The 25,604-nt window shown below is 42.5% G+C and overlaps 2 protein-coding genes across 2 annotated transcripts in view; both read left to right on the forward strand.

Annotated features, from left to right (window-relative positions):
• The first annotated feature begins 11,764 nt into the window (after positions 1–11,764).
• LOC136442376 (fibronectin-like) lies at positions 11,765–21,899 on the forward strand. Its single transcript, XM_066439195.1, has 14 exons — positions 11,765–11,925; positions 13,338–13,383; positions 13,648–13,908; positions 14,074–14,334; positions 16,596–16,889; positions 17,164–17,439; positions 17,585–17,860; positions 18,006–18,281; positions 18,427–18,702; positions 19,025–19,297; positions 19,434–19,709; positions 19,871–20,125; positions 20,336–20,557; positions 20,957–21,899. Exons 1-14 carry the CDS (start codon positions 11,803–11,805, stop codon positions 21,136–21,138), a joined length of 3,297 nt encoding a protein of 1,098 aa, XP_066295292.1. The 5' UTR covers positions 11,765–11,802; the 3' UTR covers positions 21,139–21,899.
• A 1,093-nt stretch (positions 21,900–22,992) lies between these two features.
• Positions 22,993–25,604, forward strand: part of LOC136442386 (uncharacterized) — a 48,166-nt gene continuing 45,554 nt past the window's right edge. Inside the window, exons 1-5 of the mRNA XM_066439207.1 lie at positions 22,993–23,193; positions 23,519–23,764; positions 24,330–24,388; positions 24,765–24,920; positions 25,146–25,267. Of these exons, the coding sequence (XP_066295304.1) occupies positions 23,558–23,764; positions 24,330–24,388; positions 24,765–24,920; positions 25,146–25,267 (544 nt within the window). The 5' untranslated portion in view covers positions 22,993–23,193; positions 23,519–23,557. The remainder of the gene's footprint in view (positions 23,194–23,518; positions 23,765–24,329; positions 24,389–24,764; positions 24,921–25,145; positions 25,268–25,604) is intronic.

Here is a 25,604-nt window from a genome sequence, read left to right on the forward strand (position 1 = left end):
TGGTGTTCGGTTGGTGTTCGGCACTGTCGGCTCGTGTTCGGCTGGTGTTCAGGAGTAAGTCAGCCGTAAAATGTAAATCTTAACCACGCCATAACCACTGCTGACTTACTCTCAACTAGTTTTCAACCTACCCATAACCCACCATAAGGCCGTAGACAAATCTCTGCTAACTCATTCCCAACCACTGAACTGATTACTACCAGAACGTGGGCGAATCACCCACGACCTTCACACGACCGAAAACAGAGAAGAAAGCTAAAAGCCGTATCTAAGCTAGTCGTGATCCAAATTCGATCTCTTGGGGATGTTAACAACGTAGAAGAATGGATCCATGGATTATTTTAAGTAAAAATGAAAATGACCCCTCTTTTGAAAGTCACTGTATGTGACTGTCCATTTCAATCCGTGAGAGGGTTAGCAACCGCTCAGGAATTAGTCAGGAGAGATTCGGCTAGAGGTCGGGATGGTTGGGAGTAGGTCAGAAAGCGTTCGGGGCTCAGTCATTCTGTACTGGTCAGGAGATGGTTGGGACACGTTCGGCGCATGTTCGGCTCATGTTCGGTGCCAAAGATAGGCGTGGCCTAAAACTGGTCAGACTGCTCCCGAACTACCGCCGACCTGGGTCGGCAAGCGTTCGGAAGCCATGCTCGGCTATGTGTAACCAGGAACTTAACCTACATGAAATGTTGTTGTTCCCTTGGTACCGAAGAATACAAATTCATTGTTGTTCCGCCGGGTGGCGTAGCCAAACGGGGTTCCACTGTGATGTACGTCTGTTCTCATGCCGATGCAAGCCGTCACTGCAGTCAGAGGCGCTGACAGTGTACTGTCGAGTTGTACGTAATCGTGTACGGTGATGGCGGATGGGAATGTCAAAACCTCTCCACAATCCAGCCTTGACGATGAATGAACTAAGATATAAACAGATTGCCACCATCGTTAACTTCACTTGTAACTCCGACTAAGGAGTGAATATTGTCTTAGTAGCACTACGATTTTTGTACTGAATTCAAAAAGTTATCAAGTTTTGTTTTTGTTTGTACACTTCCGTTGATGAATACCATAATTTTCACGACGGTTTTGACTTAAAGGTTTATCCCTTTGATTTGAGATATTCATGGTACTTTCATCGTTTTCTGTTGCATTTCAAAATTATTCCAACAAAGAAAATGCTTCATATTTTTTTTCAACTTGCTATATATCAATAATTCGTTGTTTTCCACATACGCGCTATGTATTTCTGATAAACTTATCTTACTTACTTACTTACTTAGAATCAATACAGCATTTTAATCTTGACCTTTAAAAAGGTCCACATAGTATGGCATCATTTCCGTGTCAAAATTACGTACGTAAAAAACGTCACGTTTTGGGGTTTATACGTGACGTATTGGGGGTCAATACGTCACGTATGAAAGGCCTACGTCACGTATATGGCATCATTTCCGTGTCAAAATTACATACGTAAAAAACGTCACGTTTTGGGGTTTATACGTGACGTATTGGGGGTCAATACGTCACGTATGAAAGGCCTACGTCACGTATGCCGGAACGTACGGATACGTGACATACATGTGGTTTTGCAATTTCCGTGTCAAAATTACCTACATAAAAAAACGTACGTTTTCGCGTTCAAACGTCATGTATAACAGGTCATACGTCACATAAGGCATATATGTCACGTACTAAACGTGACATACATATGTCGTGGCATTTTTAGATCAAAATATCGTATTTACGTAGACGTCAGGTTATGGGGTTATACGTTTACATAAATGGGTTATGTTAACGTACCACGTTAACGTAACGTATGTACGCCCTTCAAGTTATTATAACAAACAACGTTAACATAACGTAGTCGTAGTTATCATAACGCATTACGTTAACGTTACTTAGTCATTTACGTTATCATAACGCAGAGCGCTAACGTAACGTACACTAGAGTGAACCTCTATAATAGGCGTGTTCCGTTTACGTCATCGGTTTATGTTGTGTGTAACGTCTACGATAGACGCGTTCTGGTGACGTCATCAGTTTATGTTATGTACAACGTGTATGATAGACTTGTTCTTGTGACGTCATCAGTCGATGTTTTGTAAAAGCCGCAGCACACAATGTATTAGTGTGGGTACAAAGTAGTACGGACACAATTTTTGATGCCAAGCTAGAATATCCTACTAGTATGTGAGAATTAGCCAGGTTTAAACTGTGCCGTGTGGTATACTGTCTGAATTGATGAATTGAATTGTGAACCATTCTGTTCGTGTATATTCGAAAGTGGGCCATACTACGCGTCAACCCCTTCATTGAGTGCATGGACCCAACAGATTGGCGATGCTCTTGCCGACTGTCCGCATCAAATCGTCGTCTGCCCGAAGGTCGCGTACAGTCTTCCTATCCTCTGCCTCGTCTTCGCTCAGACCTGACCACAAGCCATTTGCGAAATCCTTCGAGCGTACATTTTACGATTACTAAATGCCAATTTTATTAATACTACCTCTACAGCATGATTTTAGAAGCAAAAGTTTGACAAAACTGTATATGATAGGGCAGAAAAAGAAATGTTGCTCGGAGGTTTACCACCTGATCTTGCCTCTCACGGGTGGCATAAGCATTTTGATACTTTGATAATGTGTGAGGGCCCACAGAAGGAGGTTCACATAAAATTATTGAAAAAAATTCACCAAAAATTAATTTAGTAAGATATCAAAAAAGGAGCCCGTGTATTGACCAATGGCATTATTATGCATCTGTCCCTAAAATATTAGCTTTGTACATTGGATCGTTAGCGAGGAAAACCCACTTTTGTAAAAAGGGGCGTGGCCCTGTAATTGTTGATGACGTCATCATGACGTCATAAAAATTTGCATAAATTATTGTCTTGCACAGAGGTACTTGGAGAAAAAAAATCAAGAGCCACAAGTAACACTATATAGTATTTTCAAGACACCCCAGAAGTGCTGCCGCATGCCTGTACCCCACCTTAAGCCTCTTTTATATGGCCGGAGCTCCAAACACCCATTGGAGCAGAACGAGAAAGGCACAAGCCTCACTCAGAGTGCCAGCCCTTTTTAGCTTTCCACGTCCGCTCGCCACGACCCGCTACCTGGCTAAAAAAAAGAGCGGACACTCAGGCTAGAAAGGCATATCTATATATAGAAAGCACATGTTAGTGGCTCAAAGTAGATGTTTGGGCTCCAAGCAGACCCTATCTCCATAGCCGACCCCCTTCATACAGCTGACTCTATTTGGCCAATTTCTACTATTTTCCCAGCGACCCGCAGAGACTGGTAGAGAAACTTTTATTGTGAGAAAATTTACAAGGCTCAACCATAAAACCTCCTTGGCTCAACCAAGGCGCGAACCTCCCACCGGGACGTGCGCGGGTGACTGGGCTTGTCGCAGAAATTGGTCATAAAAAGATTAGTAACCCGGACATTCGTACGGCTGTTAACATTACCACGCGCGAGGAGGGGAAGCGACACCTTTATTGAATAGAAATATTCCGCCCTGTTTGAGTTATCGCAGATCTTATAATTAGGTTGCAAAACATACTTCTTCTTCCAGTTTGATACGGTCTCCGCAACCTATAGATCTGCTTGGAGATTATGGCACATCTATGATCTAGAAAAGAACATATTCCAAGCAGATGTTTGGGCTCCAAGCAGATGTTTGGGATCCAAGCAGATAGTTGGGATCCAAGCAGATGTTTGGGATCCAAGCAGATGTTTGGGATCCAAGCAGATGCAGAGAGCTCCAAGGAGATCGATATTGGGTGAAAGATTTAGCCTCCATTGAAGACTCCTTCCGGCTATTTTCTTTTTCAAGTTTTACTATTACATTTTTCTTGTTGCTGTCCGGGATTAGGACCGGAAGGCCAACAATAAGAAAAAAAATGTAATGATAAAGCTATAACATGAAAAAGAAAACAGCCGGAAGGAGTCTGCAATGGAGGCTATGAAAGTGACGGCCGGGCTTCTCTTAGCATACTACTCTGCAAACATAGGCTGGTGGAGAGTTTGTGACCTTTTTATCAAATGCCCCGTTTTTTTGCCCGCTCTCCCCACCAGGTGCAAGTTTGTGATATTTACTGGAGACAAAGAGGTGTGGCTCTCTGAAGTTTTATAGCAGGAAGATTGTATAAAGACCACCATGTGTGGTCTGTCAGAGTGTCTAGCCGATCGATGGAAATATGTGGACGATTTAACACTCGGAGAAAACAGAAATGTGCGCGAACAGTCATACCTTCATGATCAAGTGGATTTACTTGAAGTATGGTCCAACACTGCGCAACTTTAAAACCCTAAGAAATGTATGGTGCTGACTGTATGTTTTATGAAGAGCCCACCTCCCCCTCCACCCATAACTCTCGGGGGCATTAGAACCCCTTCTGATCCCTTTTGGCAGTGATCGTTGCTAAAGTGTTGGGAATCTGGTTGCAGTCTAATCTGAAATGGGACAAACAAGTCTGCGAGTCTGCCAAGAAGGCCAACAAATGTATAATGTTTATGCTCCGGAGACTTAAGACGTTCGGTCTGTCGACGGCAGATTTGGTGACCGTGTACTGCAGCTATATTAGACCTATCCTGGAATACTGTGTTAGCCTGAGTGCCAGCCTTTTTAGCTTCCGTACGCTACCCAAGCTCCGCTCCAGCTTGGGAGCTATGGAAAATTATCTAGAAAAGCACATGGTAGTGGCTCCAAGCAGATGTTTGGGATCCATCAGATATTTGTGATCCAAGCAGATGCTTGGGCTTCAAAGCAGATGTGAAGAGCTCCTAGAAGATCGATATTGGTTGAAAGATCTAGCCTCCATTGCAGACTCTTACGGCTGTTTTCTTTTTTAAGTTAAAGCTTTACTATTACAGGCTAATACTGTGTACCCGTCTATTAGCCTCTACCAGTCTCCGCGGCCGCGGGTCGCTGGGAAAATAGTAGAAATTGGCCAAATAGAGTCAATTGTATGAAGGGAGTCCGCTATCATGGAGAGAGGGTCCAATAGGCCGTAGCCGACTCCCTTCATATAATTGACTCTATTTTATTTCTACTCTTTTCCCAGCGACCCGCAGAGGCTCGTAGAGCCTATTATAAAAGTACAGGGGAGTTGATACCGCCGCCCGTCACAAAGAAAAACATTACTTCCGTGTGCCAGCGCATTTGTAGATCAGCAGAGATTGTACTAGCCTGGTCCCAGTCTCTAGGGTCGGCTTAGTAGTGTTTTACCGGGCCAGTCAGTTTCTGATGGCCTTTCTACCTCTGGCTGCCATCCTACTATCGCTATACCTTACTTCCGCTGCCATCCTACTTTTCCGCCGACCCTAGGTGCCGAGCTAATTAATCCAAGGCCGTAAACAACACCCCGAGCGGGCTAAGCTGTCTGGGCGGGTGAGGGTCACTCACAGTGCCGTAGAGATATCGGGGAGACACCGAGGGTATGGATTCCAGGCTAAGATTGTACCCGTATACAAAACTCCCTACCCTGGGAGACCAGGCACCATATATCATTCCACAGAGGTACATAGTGATCCCTCCATATTCTACATAAATCTAAATATTCCAGATCCAAACAAGGCCATACAACAATTTCAGGTTCCAAATAGATGAGAATGGGACGAACTTGCATCTGGCGGGGAGAGCGGGCCAAAAAACGGGGCATTTGATAAAAGATCATAAAAAGGTCACAATCTCCCCCACAAACTTTTGCTTGGAGATTAGTAAGAGACAGCCCGGCCGTCACTCAGAAAAAATATATTTCATAGCCTTCATTGCAGACTCCTTCCGGCTGTTTTCTTTTTCATGTTATAGCTTTATCATTGCATTTTTTTTCTTATCGTTGGCCTTCCGGTCCTAATCCCGGACAGCAACAAGAAAAATGTAATAGTGAAACTTAAAAAAGAAAATACTAGTAGCCGGAAGGAGTCTTCAATGGAGGCTAAATCTTTCACCCAATATCGATCTCCTTGGAGCTCTCTGCATCTGCTTGGATCCCAAACATCTGCTTGGATCCCAAACATCTGCTTGGATCCCAACTATCTGCTTGGATCCCAAACATCTGCTTGGAGCCCAAACATCTGCTTGGAATATGTTCTTTTCTAGATCATAGATGTGCCATAATCTCCAAGCAGATCTATAGGTTGCGGAGACCGTATCAAACTGGAAGAAGAAGTATGTTTTGCAACCTAATTATAAGATCTGCGATAACTCAAACAGGGCGGAATATTTCTATTCAATAAAGGTGTCGCTTCCCCTCCTCGCGCGTGGTAATGTTAACAGCCGTACGAATGTCCGGGTTACTAATCTTTTTATGACCAATTTCTGCGACAAGCCCAGTCACCCGCGCACGTCCCGGTGGGAGGTTCGCGCCTTGGTTGAGCCAAGGAGGTTTTATGGTTGAGCCTTGTAAATTTTCTCACAATAAAAGTTTCTCTACCAGTCTCTGCGGGTCGCTGGGAAAATAGTAGAAATTGGCCAAATAGAGTCAGCTGTATGAAGGGGGTCGGCTATGGAGATAGGGTCTGCTTGGAGCCCAAACATCTACTTTGAGCCACTAACATGTGCTTTCTATATATAGATATGCCTTTCTAGCCTGAGTGTCCGCTCTTTTTTTTAGCCAGGTAGCGGGTCGTGGCGAGCGGACGTGGAAAGCTAAAAAGGGCTGGCACTCTGAGTGAGGCTTGTGCCTTTCTCGTTCTGCTCCAATGGGTGTTTGGAGCTCCGGCCATATAAAAGAGGCTTAAGGTGGGGTACAGGCATGCGGCAGCACTTCTGGGGTGTCTTGAAAATACTATATAGTGTTACTTGTGGCTCTTGATTTTTTTTCTCCAAGTACCTCTGTGCAAGACAATAATTTATGCAAATTTTTATGACGTCATGATGACGTCATCAACAATTACAGGGCCACGCCCCTTTTTACAAAAGTGGGTTTTCCTCGCTAACGATCCAATGTACAAAGCTAATATTTTAGGGACAGATGCATAATAATGCCATTGGTCAATACACGGGCTCCTTTTTTGATATCTTACTAAATTAATTTTTGGTGAATTTTTTTCAATAATTTTATGTGAACCTCCTTCTGTGGGCCCTCACACATTATCAAAGTATCAAAATGCTTATGCCACCCGTGAGAGGCAAGATCAGGTGGTAAACCTCCGAGCAACATTTCTTTTTCTGCCCTATCATATACAGTTTTGTCAAACTTTTGCTTCTAAAATCATGCTGTAGAGGTAGTATTAATAAAATTGGCATTTAGTAATCGTAAAATGTACGCTCGAAGGATTTCGCAAATGGCTTGTGGTCAGGTCTGAGCGAAGACGAGGCAGAGGATAGGAAGACTGTACGCGACCTTCGGGCAGACGACGATTTGATGCGGACAGTCGGCAAGAGCATCGCCAATCTGTTGGGTCCATGCACTCAATGAAGGGGTTGACGCGTAGTATGGCCCACTTTCGAATATACACGAACAGAATGGTTCACAATTCAATTCATCAATTCAGACAGTATACCACACGGCACAGTTTAAACCTGGCTAATTCTCACATACTAGTAGGATATACTAGCTTGGCATCAAAAATTGTGTCCGTACTACTTTGTACCCACACTAATACATTGTGTGCTGCGGCTTTTACAAAACATCGACTGATGACGTCACAAGAACAAGTCTATCATACACGTTGTACATAACATAAACTGATGACGTCACCAGAACGCGTCTATCGTAGACGTTACACACAACATAAACCGATGACGTAAACGGAACACGCCTATTATAGAGGTTCACTCTAGTGTACGTTACGTTAGCGCTCTGCGTTATGATAACGTAAATGACTAAGTTACGTTAACGTAATGCGTTATGATAACTACGACTACGTTATGTTAACGTTGTTTGTTATAATAACTTGAAGGGCGTACATACGTTACGTTAACGTGGTACGTTAACATAACCCATTTATGTAAACGTATAACCCCATAACCTGACGTCTACGTAAATACGATATTTTGATCTAAAAATGCCACGACATATGTATGTCACGTTTAGTACGTGACATATATGCCTTATGTGACGTATGACCTGTTATACGTGACGTTTGAACGCGAAAACGTACGTTTTTTTATGTAGGTAATTTTGACACGGAAATTGCAAAACCACATGTATGTCACGTATCCGTACGTTCCGGCATACGTGACGTAGGCCTTTCATACGTGACGTATTGACCCCCAATACGTCACGTATAAACCCCAAAACGTGACGTTTTTTACGTATGTAATTTTGACACGGAAATGATGCCATACACACCGTGTAAAAGGTAGAGATGTCCTTGCAATCTTCTTCTTTAGGATTAACGTGTCCATATACATACATTTAGAAAAGTTTCGTTGATGACCTACGGTAGCTCATGATGTATTACTTACCCTGTCCAGCCAGCAGTAGCACCTGTACCAGCCCGGTGACTAGAGCGGCCTCCATGGTTCCGGTTTTACAGCCAGTAAATAAACTGCAGACACTCTTTGGTGGAATGTTGAATATCTTTGAATTTGAAAGAATAATCGCTCATTAAAATCATGAAACTTTGACAGTTATATCCGGCAATGTCCGTTTAGTCCTTTAATGTATGTCTGTTGTTATCTTCGCCGAGTACTATAGTACTCGGGGTAGATTATGTTTTCGGTTGAGCCAGCTGTTTGGTGGGTCTGTATGTATGTCAAGAGCATAACTCAAGAAACCTTTGATGAATCTTTATGATTTTTGGTAGGTGTGTAGTGGTTGTGCAAAGGAAGGTCAAGTTCAAAAATGGTTTACCTTGCGTTTTTCAACAGTACTGCAGCAGACTTTTAATTTTTGTGCGTTTGTATGTAGGCGAAAAAAGTGACGGAAACGTTGATGGATCTTCATGATTTTTTGCAGGTGTGTAGATGTTGTGGAAACAGAGATCAAGTTCAAAAATGGTTCTCCTGGCATTTTCCGTCGGTACTGCAGCGGGCTTTGTGTGGATGTGTAATTCTTGTGGACAACATAACTCAAGAAGCTGTTGATGGATCTGTATGATAATGAGTGGATGGGTAGGGTTTACGGAAAGGAAGGTCAAGTTCAATAATGGGCCTTCTAGCGAGTACCTAAGGTACTGCAGCGGAGCTTCAAAATTTAGTGGCATATTTTTTGAAAGTGCTATGGTCATGATATTTGTATGGTAGATAGTTCACGCCACAAGAAGTAAGTTCTGTAAGTTTGGGCCCCCTAGCGGCTTGTTTAGAACTGCAGTGGGTGTTTTTGTTTTGACCTTCGGACATGAATAACTTTAGAAGGGGTCGACAGATCGTCGTGAAGTTTGGTATGTAGAGAGCTCAGATGGTGCTTTACACAATCGATGTATAATTATAGAAAACAGGAGCTAATCTGCATAATTAGTAAGGATAGTTTGTAAATCCAAGTACATTTCACAATGGGCCGTGTGACAGTGTTTTGCCGCTAACAGGTCAACAGAGGACCTTGCCTAGAAGTATAAATAAACGAATTGGGCACATAAATAAACAGTTGGGACAGTCTCACTACACTACAAGCAGATGTGTGGGTCCGGTTGGTTTTTAACGTGTTCAGTTTAGCCATTTGTGTCCAACACATGGTTGGAGACATAACGGAAAGGGGACAAAATAGAAAGCCTGACAAAAACACCTAAAAACATGTCAAAAACCAGCACTCCTCTGCTAAGAGGGTACACTGCACCAAAACTGCAACACTGCTATGTATTACCTAGCACCGTATGAACAAGTCACATGTATGTGTTGCAAAATGTGTATGATATGGAGTAAAGATTTATTTTATTCATATATGTTGACTGTACCATCTAATCATAACTTTCAATATTTTTGATGACCAGTTATAACATATATCAGCACACTATACACATATACTAGTCCTGTACCACCAAATGATTTTTATCCCTATCTAGACTGGCCTCATTCTCCCCAAATCGTAACTTTCAAACGGTATGGTGTATGATCAAATTTGCTGGGGGTGATAAGCATGTAAATATTAATCACTCTCCTTAATAAGCCTTGATTATTTGGCGAAGATAATGTGTTCGTGGAACTCTAGTTCTTAATGGTTTGAATGGCTGGCAATAGAAAATTAACATGACCAATGTGGGGGTCATTGCGAGAAGCCGCAATTTATCGGTCGGATGAAGGTTAATAAGATACCAACATGACGGTTCCGGTGTTGTTAGGTTATACCAGCATGACATATTCCAGCCAGCTGCTTCGGCTCCCACATGACAATGAGCCTAATGTTGTTATGTATTAAATCTAGCAAAAATTGAATATTTTCGAGCAATTAAAGTAAATGTTGCTACACACACACACACACACACACACACACACACACACACACACACACACACACACACACACAAACACACACACAGTAACTTTTCTGTGAGGTGAGGTTATGGTTTCATAGAATTGGACATCTTTCCATACGTGATCAACTGAACTCCTAACATATGTTGTAGTGATTCTTTTACGACGTTTACATTATTCTGGAAAATTGATTCACAAACGCATTGAACATCATAGTTGTCTGCCTTCAAAACATTTCAAAATATTCAGAGGTTTTCAAAGTAACAACTTACTGTAGCTACTATCTCCTGGAGACAGTCAGTATTTTAGGGAGAGGGAGTGGCCATATAATTACTTCTGTGCCGTCGATGTTTTGCTAAAAAAAGTTCAGCATTTCCCGTAAAACTTTCTTAGTGTTTTGGACAGATATGGGAAGCAAGCTGTCACATGATTTGCATCAAGCCATAAAGGTCGGACAAGACAATTTGGACATTTCAATCAGAAAGAGTAAAACGACAATTTCATTGCGACATGTACACATGTATCATTTAACGATGCAAGTAAGATATTTTTGCGTGCGCTCGGTCTCAACAAACACCGTATTTTTACAACATTTTGACTTTACTAAGCCAGAAGTACAAATAAGGCATCAACATCCCAATAGGAAGTAAACCATAAGAAACATACCACACTCATACACACACACACACACACACACACACACACACACACACACACACACACACACACACACACACACACACACACACACACACACACACATACACACGCACACACACACACACACACACACACACACACACACACACACACATACACACACACACACACAAAGAAGAAAAACTTACCCAGTCTCAACAGCTTACCTCGGACCGAATGACTTATCAAGGCAGACATATGGCGGTATAGCAGTGTTTCCCACACTAAAAATAACCATGTTTTCATGTTTTACACCTACAGCACAATGATAACCTCCTGGCAGACATCGATCCTGTCCGCTGCTTTGGTTCCCAACGCTAATAAAGGCAGTGACGACTATTACAAATTCATGATTTAAGAATGATAAAGATAGTCATTTTCATCGAGCGACGATATGAGAAGCTTTCAACATCGTTAAGAATAAAGACAACGATGCACATTGAATGTACGGTAGATTTTGTATCATGAATGTCAGCAAGCATGTCTATTGGGCATTCCACCTTGAGTTGTATTATGTCCAAAAATAATCGATAATAAGGATTGATATTTTGACATAGATTGATATATATACATAGATCAATACATCGCTATCAAATATAATCGGTGACAGCTTGGAAAGCGTTCTTTCTGTCATGTTGACGTGACAGTTGTCAACGTAACACCACAGTGACCCCGGCAAGTCATTCATGCAAAGGTCACAGGTAGCAGAGTTGTTCGACGAGTAAACAAATCGGGAAGTTTGTACAGTTTATGTTCCAGAATTCTTTTCCTCCAAGTCTATCTACAAATCAACTTAGGACAACTGCGACAATGATTTTTATTGTTGGGCGTGTAGAGGTTTACCTGTTGCTCGTTCAGATTATGGCCATGCAGGTATGTGTTCAAGTTCATTTGTACAATTTATGTCATGAAAAAAATCAATTAAAAATCAATCACATGAAGGAAACGTTAGATATCCCACTTGACTGTACAAGTATATGCAATTGTAAAGGTCAGGCAGGTTTTGTGTTTGAAGCACTCAATCTCTATGACGAAACATATAATAGACTCATTCGGAAATAGCTTGTGCAACTTCACTTCAGGCCGGGGCGTAATTTAGCCACTATTTCCGGGTTGAGGTCACCGTTGAGGTATTTCAATTTGCTGTCAAACCTCACAGTTTGTACGCACCAACACAATTCCGGTAACATTCGGAAGTTTGTTATTGATACTGACAAAAATTCAATCGTTAAATGCAATCTATCTGCACAAGTTTTTGCTTCTAAAAAGGCATCGGTTAGCGTAGACTTTGTAATGCGCGGACTTTGGTATCTGGCTGTCACTACAGAAACACCCAGCAGTATGTGCAATCTATTAATAGTAGTGCGTATGCATGTATGTAATACTATGTATATGTGTGTGTGTGTGTGTGTGTGTGTGTGTGTGTGTGTGTGTGTGTGTGTGTGTGTGTGTGTCTGTGTCTGTGTATGCGTTTCCTTGTTATTTATATCATTATGGACATGTAACGTTAACGGAGTAAATAATAATTAGAAATAAAGAAAGTTGAAAAACGTTACAGCGCCGATAGATCTTCGCCATGACTTCAAAAAGCTTGTCAATGACTTGCAGTCATACGGTGTGATGTGTAATGCCCTAGCAATAGGAAACTGATAAGACAAAAACAAAATATGGATATATTACATTCCAAGTCATTATCTGCTTCCTCTCGCCCAGAACAGGTGACCATAGCTAGCTTTACACACGGGTTTTGAATCGTCTTAGAGGCGACTCAGAAAACGTTTGTAAATCGGGCCTGTCATTTTACTAGTTGATGCTGTGTGACAAGGACCTTTCGAATTTTTGACTTCTTGTTACTTGTCCTAAGGCTAAAATTCTCACCTGCTAAGTCACTTGTAAACACGGACACGGTCTCTGTACAAAAGACCCCGCAGTCATTCTCATATGCTTTGTTCCGTTACATGCATGTCATTTATTTGCACTTGTCAAAACACGAGTGGTGGCCAATGGATAGTGTTTTGGCCCATGGGCACTGTATGTCACAAGAAAACCTGCTTAAAATTAGCTATGAGGTCCAAATCAAATTCGTTTGTGGTATTTCGTGTACTTATCTGTGTTTGAATAAAGACATGAAATAAAGAAAAGATATAATTTTAAGTCCTACTTGAAGGATAAGCCTATTGTATGAGCGATGGCGATGAACAGTGGTGTTACTCTTCGAAATGTAGTTATAGCAAACGTATTCCTCAGGAACTCAATACCGTGGTGTGTTTCTTTGCATAACACAGGCTGTAGCTGCAACAACAGTACCACCTCCCACACCTGCTCCAACTGGTAAGCGTAAGTTAACGGTAACGTCTGAAGAGACTTATTTATCTGCATTATCTTCAAACATGTAACGTTAGCTATATCAGAGGTGTTGTCAAAGTTTGTATTCGAGCTTCCATCGCACTACATACCATCAAACCAACTACTGTAACCATTTGTCATGTTGAAGACGATTCACACTGGTACACTGAGATCGCATATATATATAGACATATTCTTAGACACACATTTGCAGTCAAAAGTGGACAGATATAACATTTCCTTTCAAAGGTCCTCCCCCGCCCACAAGTCTCCAGATCAGCTATGACACAAACAGGCTTGCGGTGTTCTGGACTGCCTCTATTTCTGCTGCTGCCTACAGAGTTACGTACCAGCCTGCTGGAGGGTCTGAGACTGACTCTGTATCTTCCACTGCTGCAACCTCCCACACCATCCTGGGTCTGTCTTCAGGAACCCTGTACACTGTTAGGGTGTATGGGATCTCTTCCAACGGTGTGGAAGGCGATCCACTTGAAGCGAATCAAGGGACGAGTAAGAGTTATTACATTTGCAAGGTTGCACGGATTATCTTTATAACACCTTTGGCGAATTTCAGTCAGCATTATTTTTCATACATTTGGTAAATCAGATCCGAGGTGTTTGTCAAAATTCTTAAGACACACACATATGTGAATGAATACATAATTTTCTTTTAAGGTCCGCTACCGCCCACAAATCTGCAGTTCGCCAATGTGGGCACAACCAGCCTGGATGTGTCCTGGACTGCCTCTAGTTCTGCTGCTACATACAGAGTGACGTACCAGACTGACGGAGGGTCTGGGACTAACTCTGTGGCTTCCACTGTATCCATCCCCCACACCATCACGGGTCTGTCTGCAGGAACCCTGTACACTGTTAGGGTGTATGGGATCGCTAACGGTGTGGAAAGTGATCCTCTTCAAGCTATCCAGAGGACAGGTAAGATTTATTCTTATGATACCTGAGTTCGGGTTTTGTTTATGAATGATCCCAACGCTCCCCTTGGTTCTACTGGCACAAGTACGATCACCGACACCATTAATCATAACCAGGCCGTCCTGTGGTGATATGGATCGTAGAATTCCGACAACAAAGAGAATAATTGGCCAGGAGAGTCAGTCCGCGGGAAGAGTATCGTTTTTCCCTCCGGAAAAAATGCGTGGCCGGTCAAACCCTAGTGTGGCAAAACTCCCCTGGCAAATCATTCTCCCTATAGCCGGCGTAGTTAGTCTGGTGCAACATTTGCCAAATGCAAGATCGCCTACACCATTGGTAGTGCCAGTCAGACTAAAGTAAAGTCTGAGTGGACTGTACGCAGGTGTTCAGTACACTATGTACTAACAGTCTGGTGGCTAACCCTAAAGAAAGTGTAGAGGCATCAGGGGGACCCTTGACTGTCTTAGTAAGTTTGTTGGAGACTTTCAAATTATGATTATATCGACACGGAAGACTTTAAAAACAATATTTATCTCCATGAAAAAAGGCTTTTTCATGGATATACTGTTTTGCGTGCGTTTGGTGTTTGTGTGTATGTATGTGTCACCGGACGCTTAAAGTCACCATAACTGTAGAACCTGTACATGGATTGTAATGATTTTTGGTATGTGGGTGGGTGTTAGAAGGAGGAAGGTCAAGGTCGATTTTGGGCCCCCTGGCATGTGTGACTGGAACTGCAATGGCGTATTTGTTAAAATCTTCAATGTAGAAGAACTGAAGAGTGGATCGACAGATCGTCATGTTCTTTGGTACACAGGTAGGTTAGACCAAGTTGTACACACTTAAGTGTAAACTATGCAAATGAGACCGAATTTGCTTAAGTAAGGAGGTAAATCGTTTGCATGGGTGTCGTCGGATGCTTAAAGTCAGCATAACTGTAGAACGTGTAGATGGATTGTAATGATATTTGGTATGTGGGTATGCGCTGGGAGGAGAATGGTCAATGTCGATTTTGGGCCCCCTGGTTTGTGTCCCTGGAACTGCAATGGCCTATTTGTAAAAATGTTCTAAAGGGGTATAACTGAAGAGAGGAACAACAGATTTTCATGTTATTTGGTACGCAGGTAGGTTGGACAGAGATGTACACACTGAAGTGCAAATCATGCGAAGTTAGTGTGTTTGCGTGTGTGTGCGCGTGTGTGTATGTTTGTGTCACCGTGTGTGTATGTATGTGTCACCGGATGCTTAAAATCAGCATAACTGAAGAACGTGTGGATGGATTGAAATGATATTTGGTATGTGGGTAGGTGCTGGGAGGAGAAAGGTCAAGGTCGATTTTGGGCCCCCTGGTATGTGTCACTGGAACTTCAATGGCGTGTTTGTAAATATTTTGCAAGGAGAATAACTGAAGAAAGGAGCGACAGATTTTCATGTTATTTGATATGCAGGTAGGTTAGACAGAGATGTACAAACTGAAGTGCTAATTATGCAAATTCATACTGAATTTGCATAAGTAATGAGGAATATCTACTCTATTGTGGGCTTTGAGGTCGCACCATCTGTTGGTCTCTTATCTAGGTCAGTAGCTATTTATAGCCACTTCTCCCCTTGCCTGGCCAGCGTGGGTCATACCATTGAGCGATATAGAATGGGGGGAACTGGTTTAATAAAAAAACAAAGTTTCATGCAGATTTTGGGTCCTGAGACTCTTGTTTATTGTTGTTTTGTTTTAATCCTTGTCTGATTTGTTATTGGATATTGAGACAAAGTAACGACACTTTCGAATTCGAATTCAACCAGAATAAGAGCCCTTCTGCGAAACATGCCAGGTTGTGGCTGGTTATGTTGGATAAAACGACTTGTCACGCATGAAAGATTCAAATCTTACTCTAACTTCTTCAGTATACTTTTGAGTTACTCCGCTACCCCGGGCAGGGTATTTGCTCTTCACTTTCGGCTCAAGGACTCAGGCTCCTCGCATTAATGATAATTTGATTGGTATGAGTCTTGTGGAAGACAAGTTTGTAGTTACTCACACGCAGTTGCAGTATTATGAGTGGTAGCTTTCTATACATAGTTGGTTTTGAGGGTGCTTAATTGATGTTAATAAATTGCTTATATTTTACGCCCTTGTATTTTCCTCATATAGCCGTTCGTCCTTGTCTAGAAAATGTTACAACACCGGTACCAGCTATAACCATGAAAGCCAGAGAACTTCATTTCCATGTGCATTTATCATCTTGGTATCTTTTCTTGTTGTGTAGTTCCTAATGCGCCGCAGAACTTCCAGTCAACAGGAACAACCACCACTACCATTGATCTGAGTTGGGATGTACCTGACAGCGCCAACGGTGCAACATTTGCCAAGTACAGGATCACCTACACCCCATCTGGTGGCTCCAGTCAGACGTTAGAGGTCACTGACCTCACTGCCACCAGCACCAGTCTGACAGGACTGTCCCCAGGCGTTCAGTACACCATCAGTCTGGTGGCTGTGAGTGCAGACGACAGTATAGTCAGTGCAGAGGCAGCAGGAGGACCTCTGACTGTCAGGACAAGTAAGTTTGTCACAAAGCTTAGCCTTAGATTGGCACACAAAACTTAAGATGACAATATTATGAAGTCTATGGGTTTGTTACCACTTCTTTCGACTGCAATATCTTCTCAATTCAAGCCAAATATAAAGACAGGGTGAAAACTTTATTCAAAGCCTTTTCCATAATGATCAGGAATGAGTCTCAAACCAGCCAGGTCCCCTGTTAGACACATGGAACCCATTTGATCACGTTTCCTGTGTAACTACTTATGGCCCAATGAATTTGAATCTTTCAGATGCAGCCCAATCTGGTGACATCACTGTTGCACATAATGACTTAACGGAGAACAGTATCAAGATCACATGGACACCTGCAGGTGCCTCAGTGGACAGCTACAGTGTCAGCATCTACCCTGACACTGGAGTCACCAACCCTACTGGAAGTGTTGCTGCTGCAGACCCACTACAGTACACCTTTACTGGCCTGACAGCAGGAGTCCTGTACACCATGAGTGTCACAGCTGTTCGTGGAGGGGTGAGCAGCCTGGCCAGGACAAAGCAGCAGAGGACAAGTAAGTATCTAAGGGTCAATGCGCTCTTACTAGAATTTTGTCAACATTAGATTTAGAGAGTCAGCATTTTGCTCTCATTGCATTGTATTCAAGGAGAAATGCCGAAAGAAGGGTTCGACCATGTATTCCAATGTCTATTCGACAGCTGTTGCCCAGCCTGGTGTGATCAACATTGCGCTTGGTGATGTGACAGAGAAGAGCATCAGGATCACCTGGGCAGCTGCAGCTGGGGTCAAGGACAGTTACGACATCAGCATATCTCCTGACACTGATGTGACCAACCCTTTTGGAAGTGTTGCTGCTACAGACACACTAGAGTACACCTTTACTGGTCTGACAGCAGGGGCCCTGTACACCATTAGTGTTATAACTGGTAGCGGAGGGGTGAACAGTGTTGCCAGGACAAAGCAGCAAAGGACAAGTAAGTATCTAGAGGTTGATGTGCTCTTACTAGAATTTTGTCAACATTAGATTTAGAAAGTCGGCAATTTGCTTTCATTACAACGTATTCAAGGAGAAATGCCTAAAGAAAGGTTAGACCATGTATTCCAATGTCTATTCGACAGCTGTTGCCCAGCCTGGTGTGATCAACATTGCGCTTGGTGATGTGACAGAGAAGAGCATCAGGATCACCTGGGCAGCTGCAGCTGGGGTCAAGGACAGTTACGACATCAGCATATCTCCTGACACTGATGTGACCAACCCTTTTGGAAGTGTTGCTGCTACAGACACACTAGAGTACACCTTTACTGGTCTGACAGCAGGGGCCCTGTACACCATTAGTGTTATAACTGGTAGCGGAGGGGTGAACAGTGTTGCCAGGACAAAGCAGCAAAGGACAAGTAAGTATCTAGAGGTTGATGTGCTCTTACTAGAATTTTGTCAACATTAGATTTAGAAAGTCGGCAATTTGCTTTCATTACAACGTATTCAAGGAGAAATGCCTAAAGAAAGGTTAGACCATGTATTCCAATGTCTATTCGACAGCTGTTGCCCAGCCTGGTGTGATCAACATTGCGCTTGGTGATGTGACAGAGAACAACATCAGGATCACCTGGGCAGCTGCAGCTGGGGTCAAGGACAGTTACGACATCGGCATCTTTCCTGACACTGATGTGACCAATCCTACTGGAACTGTGAATGATGGAGACACATTAGAGTACATGTTTACAAGTTTGACGCCAGGGGTCCTGTACGCCGTCGCTGTTGTAACTGACAGTGGCGGAATGAAGAGTGATGCACAGACAGAAACACAAAGGACCAGTAAGTTCTAGTTATTGAACTCAGGGCAGATAAGTTCCAATCAATGTCCTAGTCGAAATGTGCATGGTGGAACCACACTAGAGTGTACTAGAGGCACACTATAGTACACCTTTGCACGTCTGACAGCGGGAACCATGAGTATTACAACGGTTAGAGGTGGTGTGAGTAATGTACCAGAGAACAGGTACATATCATACATTAAACTTTCACTACTCTCATCCTTGATATTTACTACTCTAAAATGTCTACATTTCCCAAACATTTATATTTCAAACATCATTGGGGACAGAATCAATCTTCTCTATCATCATTTTTTTTGCAGCTGTAGCCCAGCCTGGGGATATTGCCATAACGTCCTCTGATGTGTCAGAGAACAGTATCAGGATCACTTGGCCAGCCGCAGCTGGAGCAGCAGACAGCTACAGTATCAGCATCTCTCCTGCCGATGGTGACAACCCTTCAGGAAGTGTGATTGCCTCAGCAACTTTAGAGTACACCTTTACTGGTCTGACAGCAGGGACGGAGTACATCATCATTGCTATAACTGTCAGTGGTGTGGACAACAGTGTGGCAAGGACAACGACACAGAGGACAAGTGAGAACCATTCATTACACGTGGGGTATTCCGTTTATCGTCACTATTGGGTTACTTGATGTTTAATGATTTTGTCAATGAAACTGTGCTGAATGTGACATAAACATACTTCATTTCGTTCCATTGACATTCACAGCTGTAGCCCAGCCTGGGAACATCAGCATCACACCAACTGATGTATCCGCGACCAGCATCAAGATCACTTGGACAGCTGCAGCTGGCGGCAAAGACAGTTACATCATCATCATTTCTCCTGACAGTGGTGTCACCAACCCTACCGGAAACGTAAATGATGGAGACACCCTAGAGTATACATTTACAGGTCTGACAGCTGGAACCCTGTACACCATAAATGTTATAACTGTCAGCGGAGGAGTGAACAGTGCAGCCAGGACAGAGCAGCAGCGGACAAGTAAGTGTGAACTAGGTTTTACTTATGCACGCCTATATGAAACGTTGACTAAAATTGAATAGCCACAATTCATCATCATCACATTGTGTATACAAATCAATAATGGTATCAGCCTTTGTATATATAGTTTTTAATGATTTCTGCCATGTAATGCCGTACAGCCGTAGGTCAGCCCGGTGTGATCAACATTGCCCCATCGGAGGTGACAGAGAATAGCATCAGGATCACCTGGACAGCTGCACCTGGGACCAAAGACAGCTATAGTATCGACATCTCGCCTACAGGAAGCGTGAATGATGGAGAGACACTGGAGTACAGCTTTGACAGTTTGACAGCAGGAACCCTGTACACAATCAGTGTCACAGCTATAAGCGGTGGAGTAACCAGTGAGGCAAGGATAAAAGAACGGAGAACGAGTGAGTTTTTGTTGTTGCTGCAAAATCAAAATATGAAAAAAGAAGACATTGAAGGAAATTTCTATCAATGTCATTTGAAATGACACGAAGATATTATGAGATTTAACATAATAAATCTTAAGATTCTGAGTCTTTCGTTTTGGAGTTAGAACGTTCACGCATAGAGTTTCCATCAATGTATCCAGATTACATGTCATTATTTCGAAACAGATTTGGCAACGCCATCGGGAAATACCGACACTTCTTCGTCAACGGTCACTGGAAGTCTTTTCCTGTCCACAAGTTCTCCGGACGGAAACCCCAGCGCCAGTTCTATTTCATGTAGCGGGGACCCTGGAGTGTACGCAGGGGTAGGGATCGGGACTGCTGTTGTGGGCGCTGTGATCGGAGTTCTGGCAACTCTCCTGGTACAACATTTGAGGGCTAAAAGAAGTAAATAATGCAATCGTATTGGCTGCTAACGTTATATCTAACGTTATCAATTATGATGACGACGCCACAGGCCATGTTGGGCTAATTTTTCCTCAGTTGAAATACCTTTTTTTTCCTGTATCTTTTGAAAATATGTACACGTTCTAAGAAACCTATGAGAATGTAGAAATAATAGCAATACTAATAATGTAAGGTGTGACAACTATAAGCTGTCTGATCCCCCCTTGAACGTCTGTCGTCGCTTCTCACCAATGAATAACGCCTCTTAAGGAACAGGCTCTGGACATGTAGACTTTGTGATGTATTCTCTATCTGATGTATTCTAAACAATGATAAACAACACATTGTTGTCCTTACGCTCCGTAATCACCGTACGTATGTCCCATCATGTAATTTCAGCATCTGCAGAAGAGACAGGGGCATACGAAGACGTGGTGGCCCGGAAGACGCCGGCTCGCCAGTCTGCGTCAGCGTACGGCGAGTACGATATCCCCATGGAAACCGTTCCGCCACGCCCAGATTCAGAGAGCACCTACCAAGAGCTGACACCAGCAGTGTATGAAAGTCTGAGGAAAAACTGAACACAACACAGGGAAGACCTGTAATGCATCTGATGTTTTCTTTGTAATAAAGTAATAGGCAAGAAATGTGCCTAATCTATATAACGTTATATATACTCGAAGTATTCATAATGGCTAGGAGTGTGTACTGATTATATCTTTTGTCAATATAACAATGTACTTGTTTACTGACTAATTTATCTGACATGTGTTGCTCTCCTGCGAAGGTGTACATATGGGATTGTTTTTGTACTATATTTGTATTTGTCCAGAATTGTTTGGTCGTCAAGCTGTAAACAAATGGGCATTAGATTAAATGTATATGTATTCAATTAGTTTCATGAGTGATTATATTTCAACTGTGCCTTCAAAAATAGTGTTCCTTTATTCACATATCGTCAATAGGCAAGTGCGCTTCGTAACCACTTATGAAATGGACGGTACATTGGACGGTATGAAATGGACGCATACCCTTTGTTGTCTATAACATAGCAATACTCTAAAGTGAACAATCGAAGTCAAAGCCCAAAAGCTTAGATTGTATTCTGTAGCAGTTATTAGTAGATTATTCCCTTGTTTCACTCGTTATCGTTGTTACCTTGTATAGTATGGTATGTATACGTTTTCAAATAATGTTGTTATCTGTTACAATTAGACCTCGGGTAAGAACTTACTAATCATGAAAATGCAGTGGTTAATGAATTCACACTCTAAAGTGCATGAACTATAAGCTATGGATCTGTTTTAACCAACTTGTTCAAATAAAGAATCGTTTTTAAGGATTAGATGTTTTCATTGTTTTGAAATCTATTTTGGATATTGTATCATTAGTGAAACACAATGCATGCACAGTAGGACATATAATGATTTTGACATAAATGAAGACTTTCTGTATCTTGCAAACATTAACACACTGACTTAAATGTTAGATTGGTGGTAAAATAAGTGCACGTTCTGGTGCCTATCAAAACATCAGGTGAACTCCCTTGAATATCTAACATTGACTAAAACGATCTGATCATATGGTGAATCCTGAATTCCATGTCCTTGGTGCTGATACAAGTTCCACCTGAAGGGCATGTCTCAAGAGTTTCGAGCTCAACTGTAGAGTCCGTGGAGCTGTAAATGTGTTTTGCACGACAGCAACACCCACCCACCCCAGTCCACCCCTTGACAGGGTCCAACCGATCAAAATTTCCCGCCCAAAAGAAAGAGGTCAGACCAGGAAAGAGGGCCTGCCCTTTTTCGTAAGGCGTTGAATTCAGCCTTTTTCGTCTTCGTAATCCGTAGGTAGTCGCCCAAAATCAACGTAATTCGTAATCAGTACATAAGCCGTAACGCGTAATTGGTCGCTTTCATTCCACGTAAACCGTAACAGTTATCTTTATGCAACGTAAAGCGTAACTGTTAATCCATAAATCGCCAGTAAAGCGTAGGCTGATTTCAAAATGGTCCAATCCACAAGCGAGCGCCTCCCAATATCATATCCGCGATGAATCTTCCTATCAAAATCCCCCTAAGTAACACGTATCTATATTGTGGGATCTTGTGGTACATCATGCTCAAAGGCAACGCAAGCAAAGCGTGAGCTCAGCAAAGAAAACCAGAGTACCCTTGGTGCGATAACCTCACTTTCAGGATGGTCAAAGGCATTAGTCCAAAGTGCTCTGCTCGTTGTTGACAGCCGACAGTCGCTATTGACATTAACAGTATCATTACGTTCAAGACGTTCAGCAAAGATAATTCTAGAGCATTCTTTGACTTTTAGATTTTCGGGTTAATTTTGTACAATATTGAAGCGGTAGAGTCCATGCCTTGAGAGATTTTTGCAAGATCGATAACGCCGGTATGAGATGATAGAGGTCAAAGGTTACGACTTCCGGTTTCTGTTGACAAAAGACCCGCGTGCATGATCGCATAGTTTCGGTGATCTCATGGAATCGGTAAAAGGAAAGGTTTCGGTGCGCAGTAGAAACCGGTTTTACGTTCCTGTGGAAATAGAGTGCACAGTGGGCAAGCACAAATCGAGATCGAAGATTTAAAGCTACTCGATCAACGCCGATCGCTGAAAATCAGGTATGGTTGTGGGCTCTTCTACTCTAGTCACAGTGCTCGGGCAGGCGGGAATGAGTTTGGAGGGTAATTTAGTCTTGTACGTACTACAAGTTACTCCAGTTATATGATAACGTGTTATTACTCGGTCAAACTGAATAAAAAGTAATGTTACTAGTCTGCTAGTGCTAGACTTTGCTTCTCCAGCTCAGAAACCGTACGTAGCGTTCGCTAGCGTTTGTCGCAATCTGATACGCAATTCTGCTTAAAAATATAATTTTCCATGTTGACATTTTCGACGGTTTAGTCACTTTGTACTCAACATTTTGCAACCTTTCCATGTCACCAGAAGCACGAAGGATTCTAGCAGCTGTAGGCCGTTTAGAAAATGGATCAGTCTAGAGGAAAAGGAAGAGGGAGAGGAAAAGGAGGAGGGCAAGGCAGAGGCCGCCCCAGACCCTGGGAGTGTGAGAGTCCCCAGGGGGCCTCTCCCAATGTGCCCCCCATGGTGGGGGGAGGGTTCGGCGGGGAGTGGCCCAGTCTGGAGGATACACAGCACAGTCCCCAGCAGAAGAGGTTCCGAAACAACCAAGGGGTAAGATATCAAGTATGATGTCCTTCAGAGTTTCCCATTTAGGGCTGTGTACCCGAACATATAATTAGGTACATGTCCAGACCTGTACCTGCATGTAAATGGACTACTATGTATTTGACAGAACCTCAGGTACAATACCGGTACATTGAAATTTTGATGTTGCAGTATCTTGGACTGGTACCCTAAATGATTTTTGCAGTACTGTATCGGTACCAGTTAGCATTGCACAGCCCTACTCTCATTATATATTCTACTGTTTAAAACATAATACAATTTAATCCCTGGTAAATTTTAACGGGACCGGCTTTTTAGCGAATGCCCACAACCGCCCACTTTGTTTGTGGGCATTTGCTAAAAAAAGCCGGTGCGAATTTGAACAAAGAAGATTCTAATTTGACATATATGTAACGTTACTTGATAATGGTGAAATTATCTAAGAACTTGAGTGTTGGATTCTGCAGCATAGAATAGTGTCTCAGCTCGTCTTTAATAAATCTCCATTGTAATTTGTATTGCAGTTACTTTAATAGTCTAACAGTTATTTTCTTACTATTTGATCACACAGGTTGGACGTTACAGTGCCCAGAGGTCCAACTATTCAGGCAGAGGATATGACCCTTACAGGTAATAAGTAATTCTTTTAAGTTTATGCTCAAGACCGACAAGAGAGAACAAACTTACTTTTTCACAGTCCACCTTGAAATCTGTTGAGTCATGTCTGATCCTGTGAGTGTGACCATTCCCCCATGTTTAAAAAAAAATGTTTATCAATCAGAATACATGAAACTAAAACATATATATACAAGAGGAAAGAAAAGTACAGCCTCTGATCCACATTTATCAGCAAAGAAAACAGAGAGGAAAGAGAACTGAGTGAGAGGCCGATCAAATTTAATTTCGTCTTTATCTGTATCTATATAGCTGGTATACATGTAACTACCCTTTGGCGTAACACACCAGCTTTGCAGGCATGAATACCATTTGCCACGTTTGTTTTCAGGGACAGGAGCATGAGCGCTCCAGACGGCCGGGCTGACTACATGCCAACACCAGGCAGTGCCCGGTCTGATGATGTGGAGGAATACGACCCTACACAGCCTGGTCTGATGGAACACGGCAGTGGTGGAAACAGGAAGAAAAAGGACAAGAGACAAAGGTAACTGAACTGCTATACATATTGGCTGCAATGTTTTTCTACATGTTTTCTCAGGAAAGGTACGACTTTTGCAACGCCTCTTTATCTAAAATAATGTATTAGACTTAAAAAGAAATGGAAACAGGAGATACATGCATACATTTTTCACTACGACTACGAGGAATATTGACATGTATTGTAAAACCATCATATGTGAAGTGTAACTGATTGTATCCTCTGTTGCAGGTTTTCTCCCCTGCCAATGCAGCCCCAGACTCAGTTCATGACCCCGCCCCCCTCACGCCCCCAGCCTCATACCCCTCCCTACACACGGACACCAGGGTCCTCAGGGGGAAGGGGAAACAGCGGTAGGGATGGCAGCATTTATATGCAGATTTTTGTCTTTTCCTCCTCTTATAACCTATTGGACATGACATTGTGGTTGGTATAGCTTCAGTGAACAGGGTGAAAATAAGATAAAAATATCTGTAGAAAAAGCTACTTAGCTAGGTCATGTTTGTGCTGGCATTATCATTATGCTGTCAGTTTAAAAGTTTCTGTAATCCCAGTCTCCAGTATTATTTTGCTTATCTACACTGTATCATATGTCATGTCTGGTATTATTGGTACTTTGCTAAAATTACTTGTACTTAACATAACAAACAATGTTAGCTGGTAAAGAAAAACAAAGACGTGTTGTGAAAG

Source organism: Branchiostoma lanceolatum, chromosome 1, assembly GCF_035083965.1.
Source record: "Branchiostoma lanceolatum isolate klBraLanc5 chromosome 1, klBraLanc5.hap2, whole genome shotgun sequence".
Taxonomy (NCBI): Eukaryota; Metazoa; Chordata; class Leptocardii; order Amphioxiformes; family Branchiostomatidae; genus Branchiostoma; species Branchiostoma lanceolatum.

Coding starts and splice junctions, on each gene's coding strand:
- LOC136442376 (XM_066439195.1), top strand. CDS start 11,803: ATGTTCCAGAATTCTTTTCCTCCAAGTCTATCTACAAATCAACTTAGG. Junction 17,440..17,584: donor GACAAAGCAGCAGAGGACAA/GTAAGTATCTAA, acceptor TCTATTCGACAG/CTGTTGCCCAGCCTGGTGTG. Junction 18,703..19,024: donor GACAGAAACACAAAGGACCA/GTAAGTTCTAGT, acceptor TTTTTTTTGCAG/CTGTAGCCCAGCCTGGGGAT.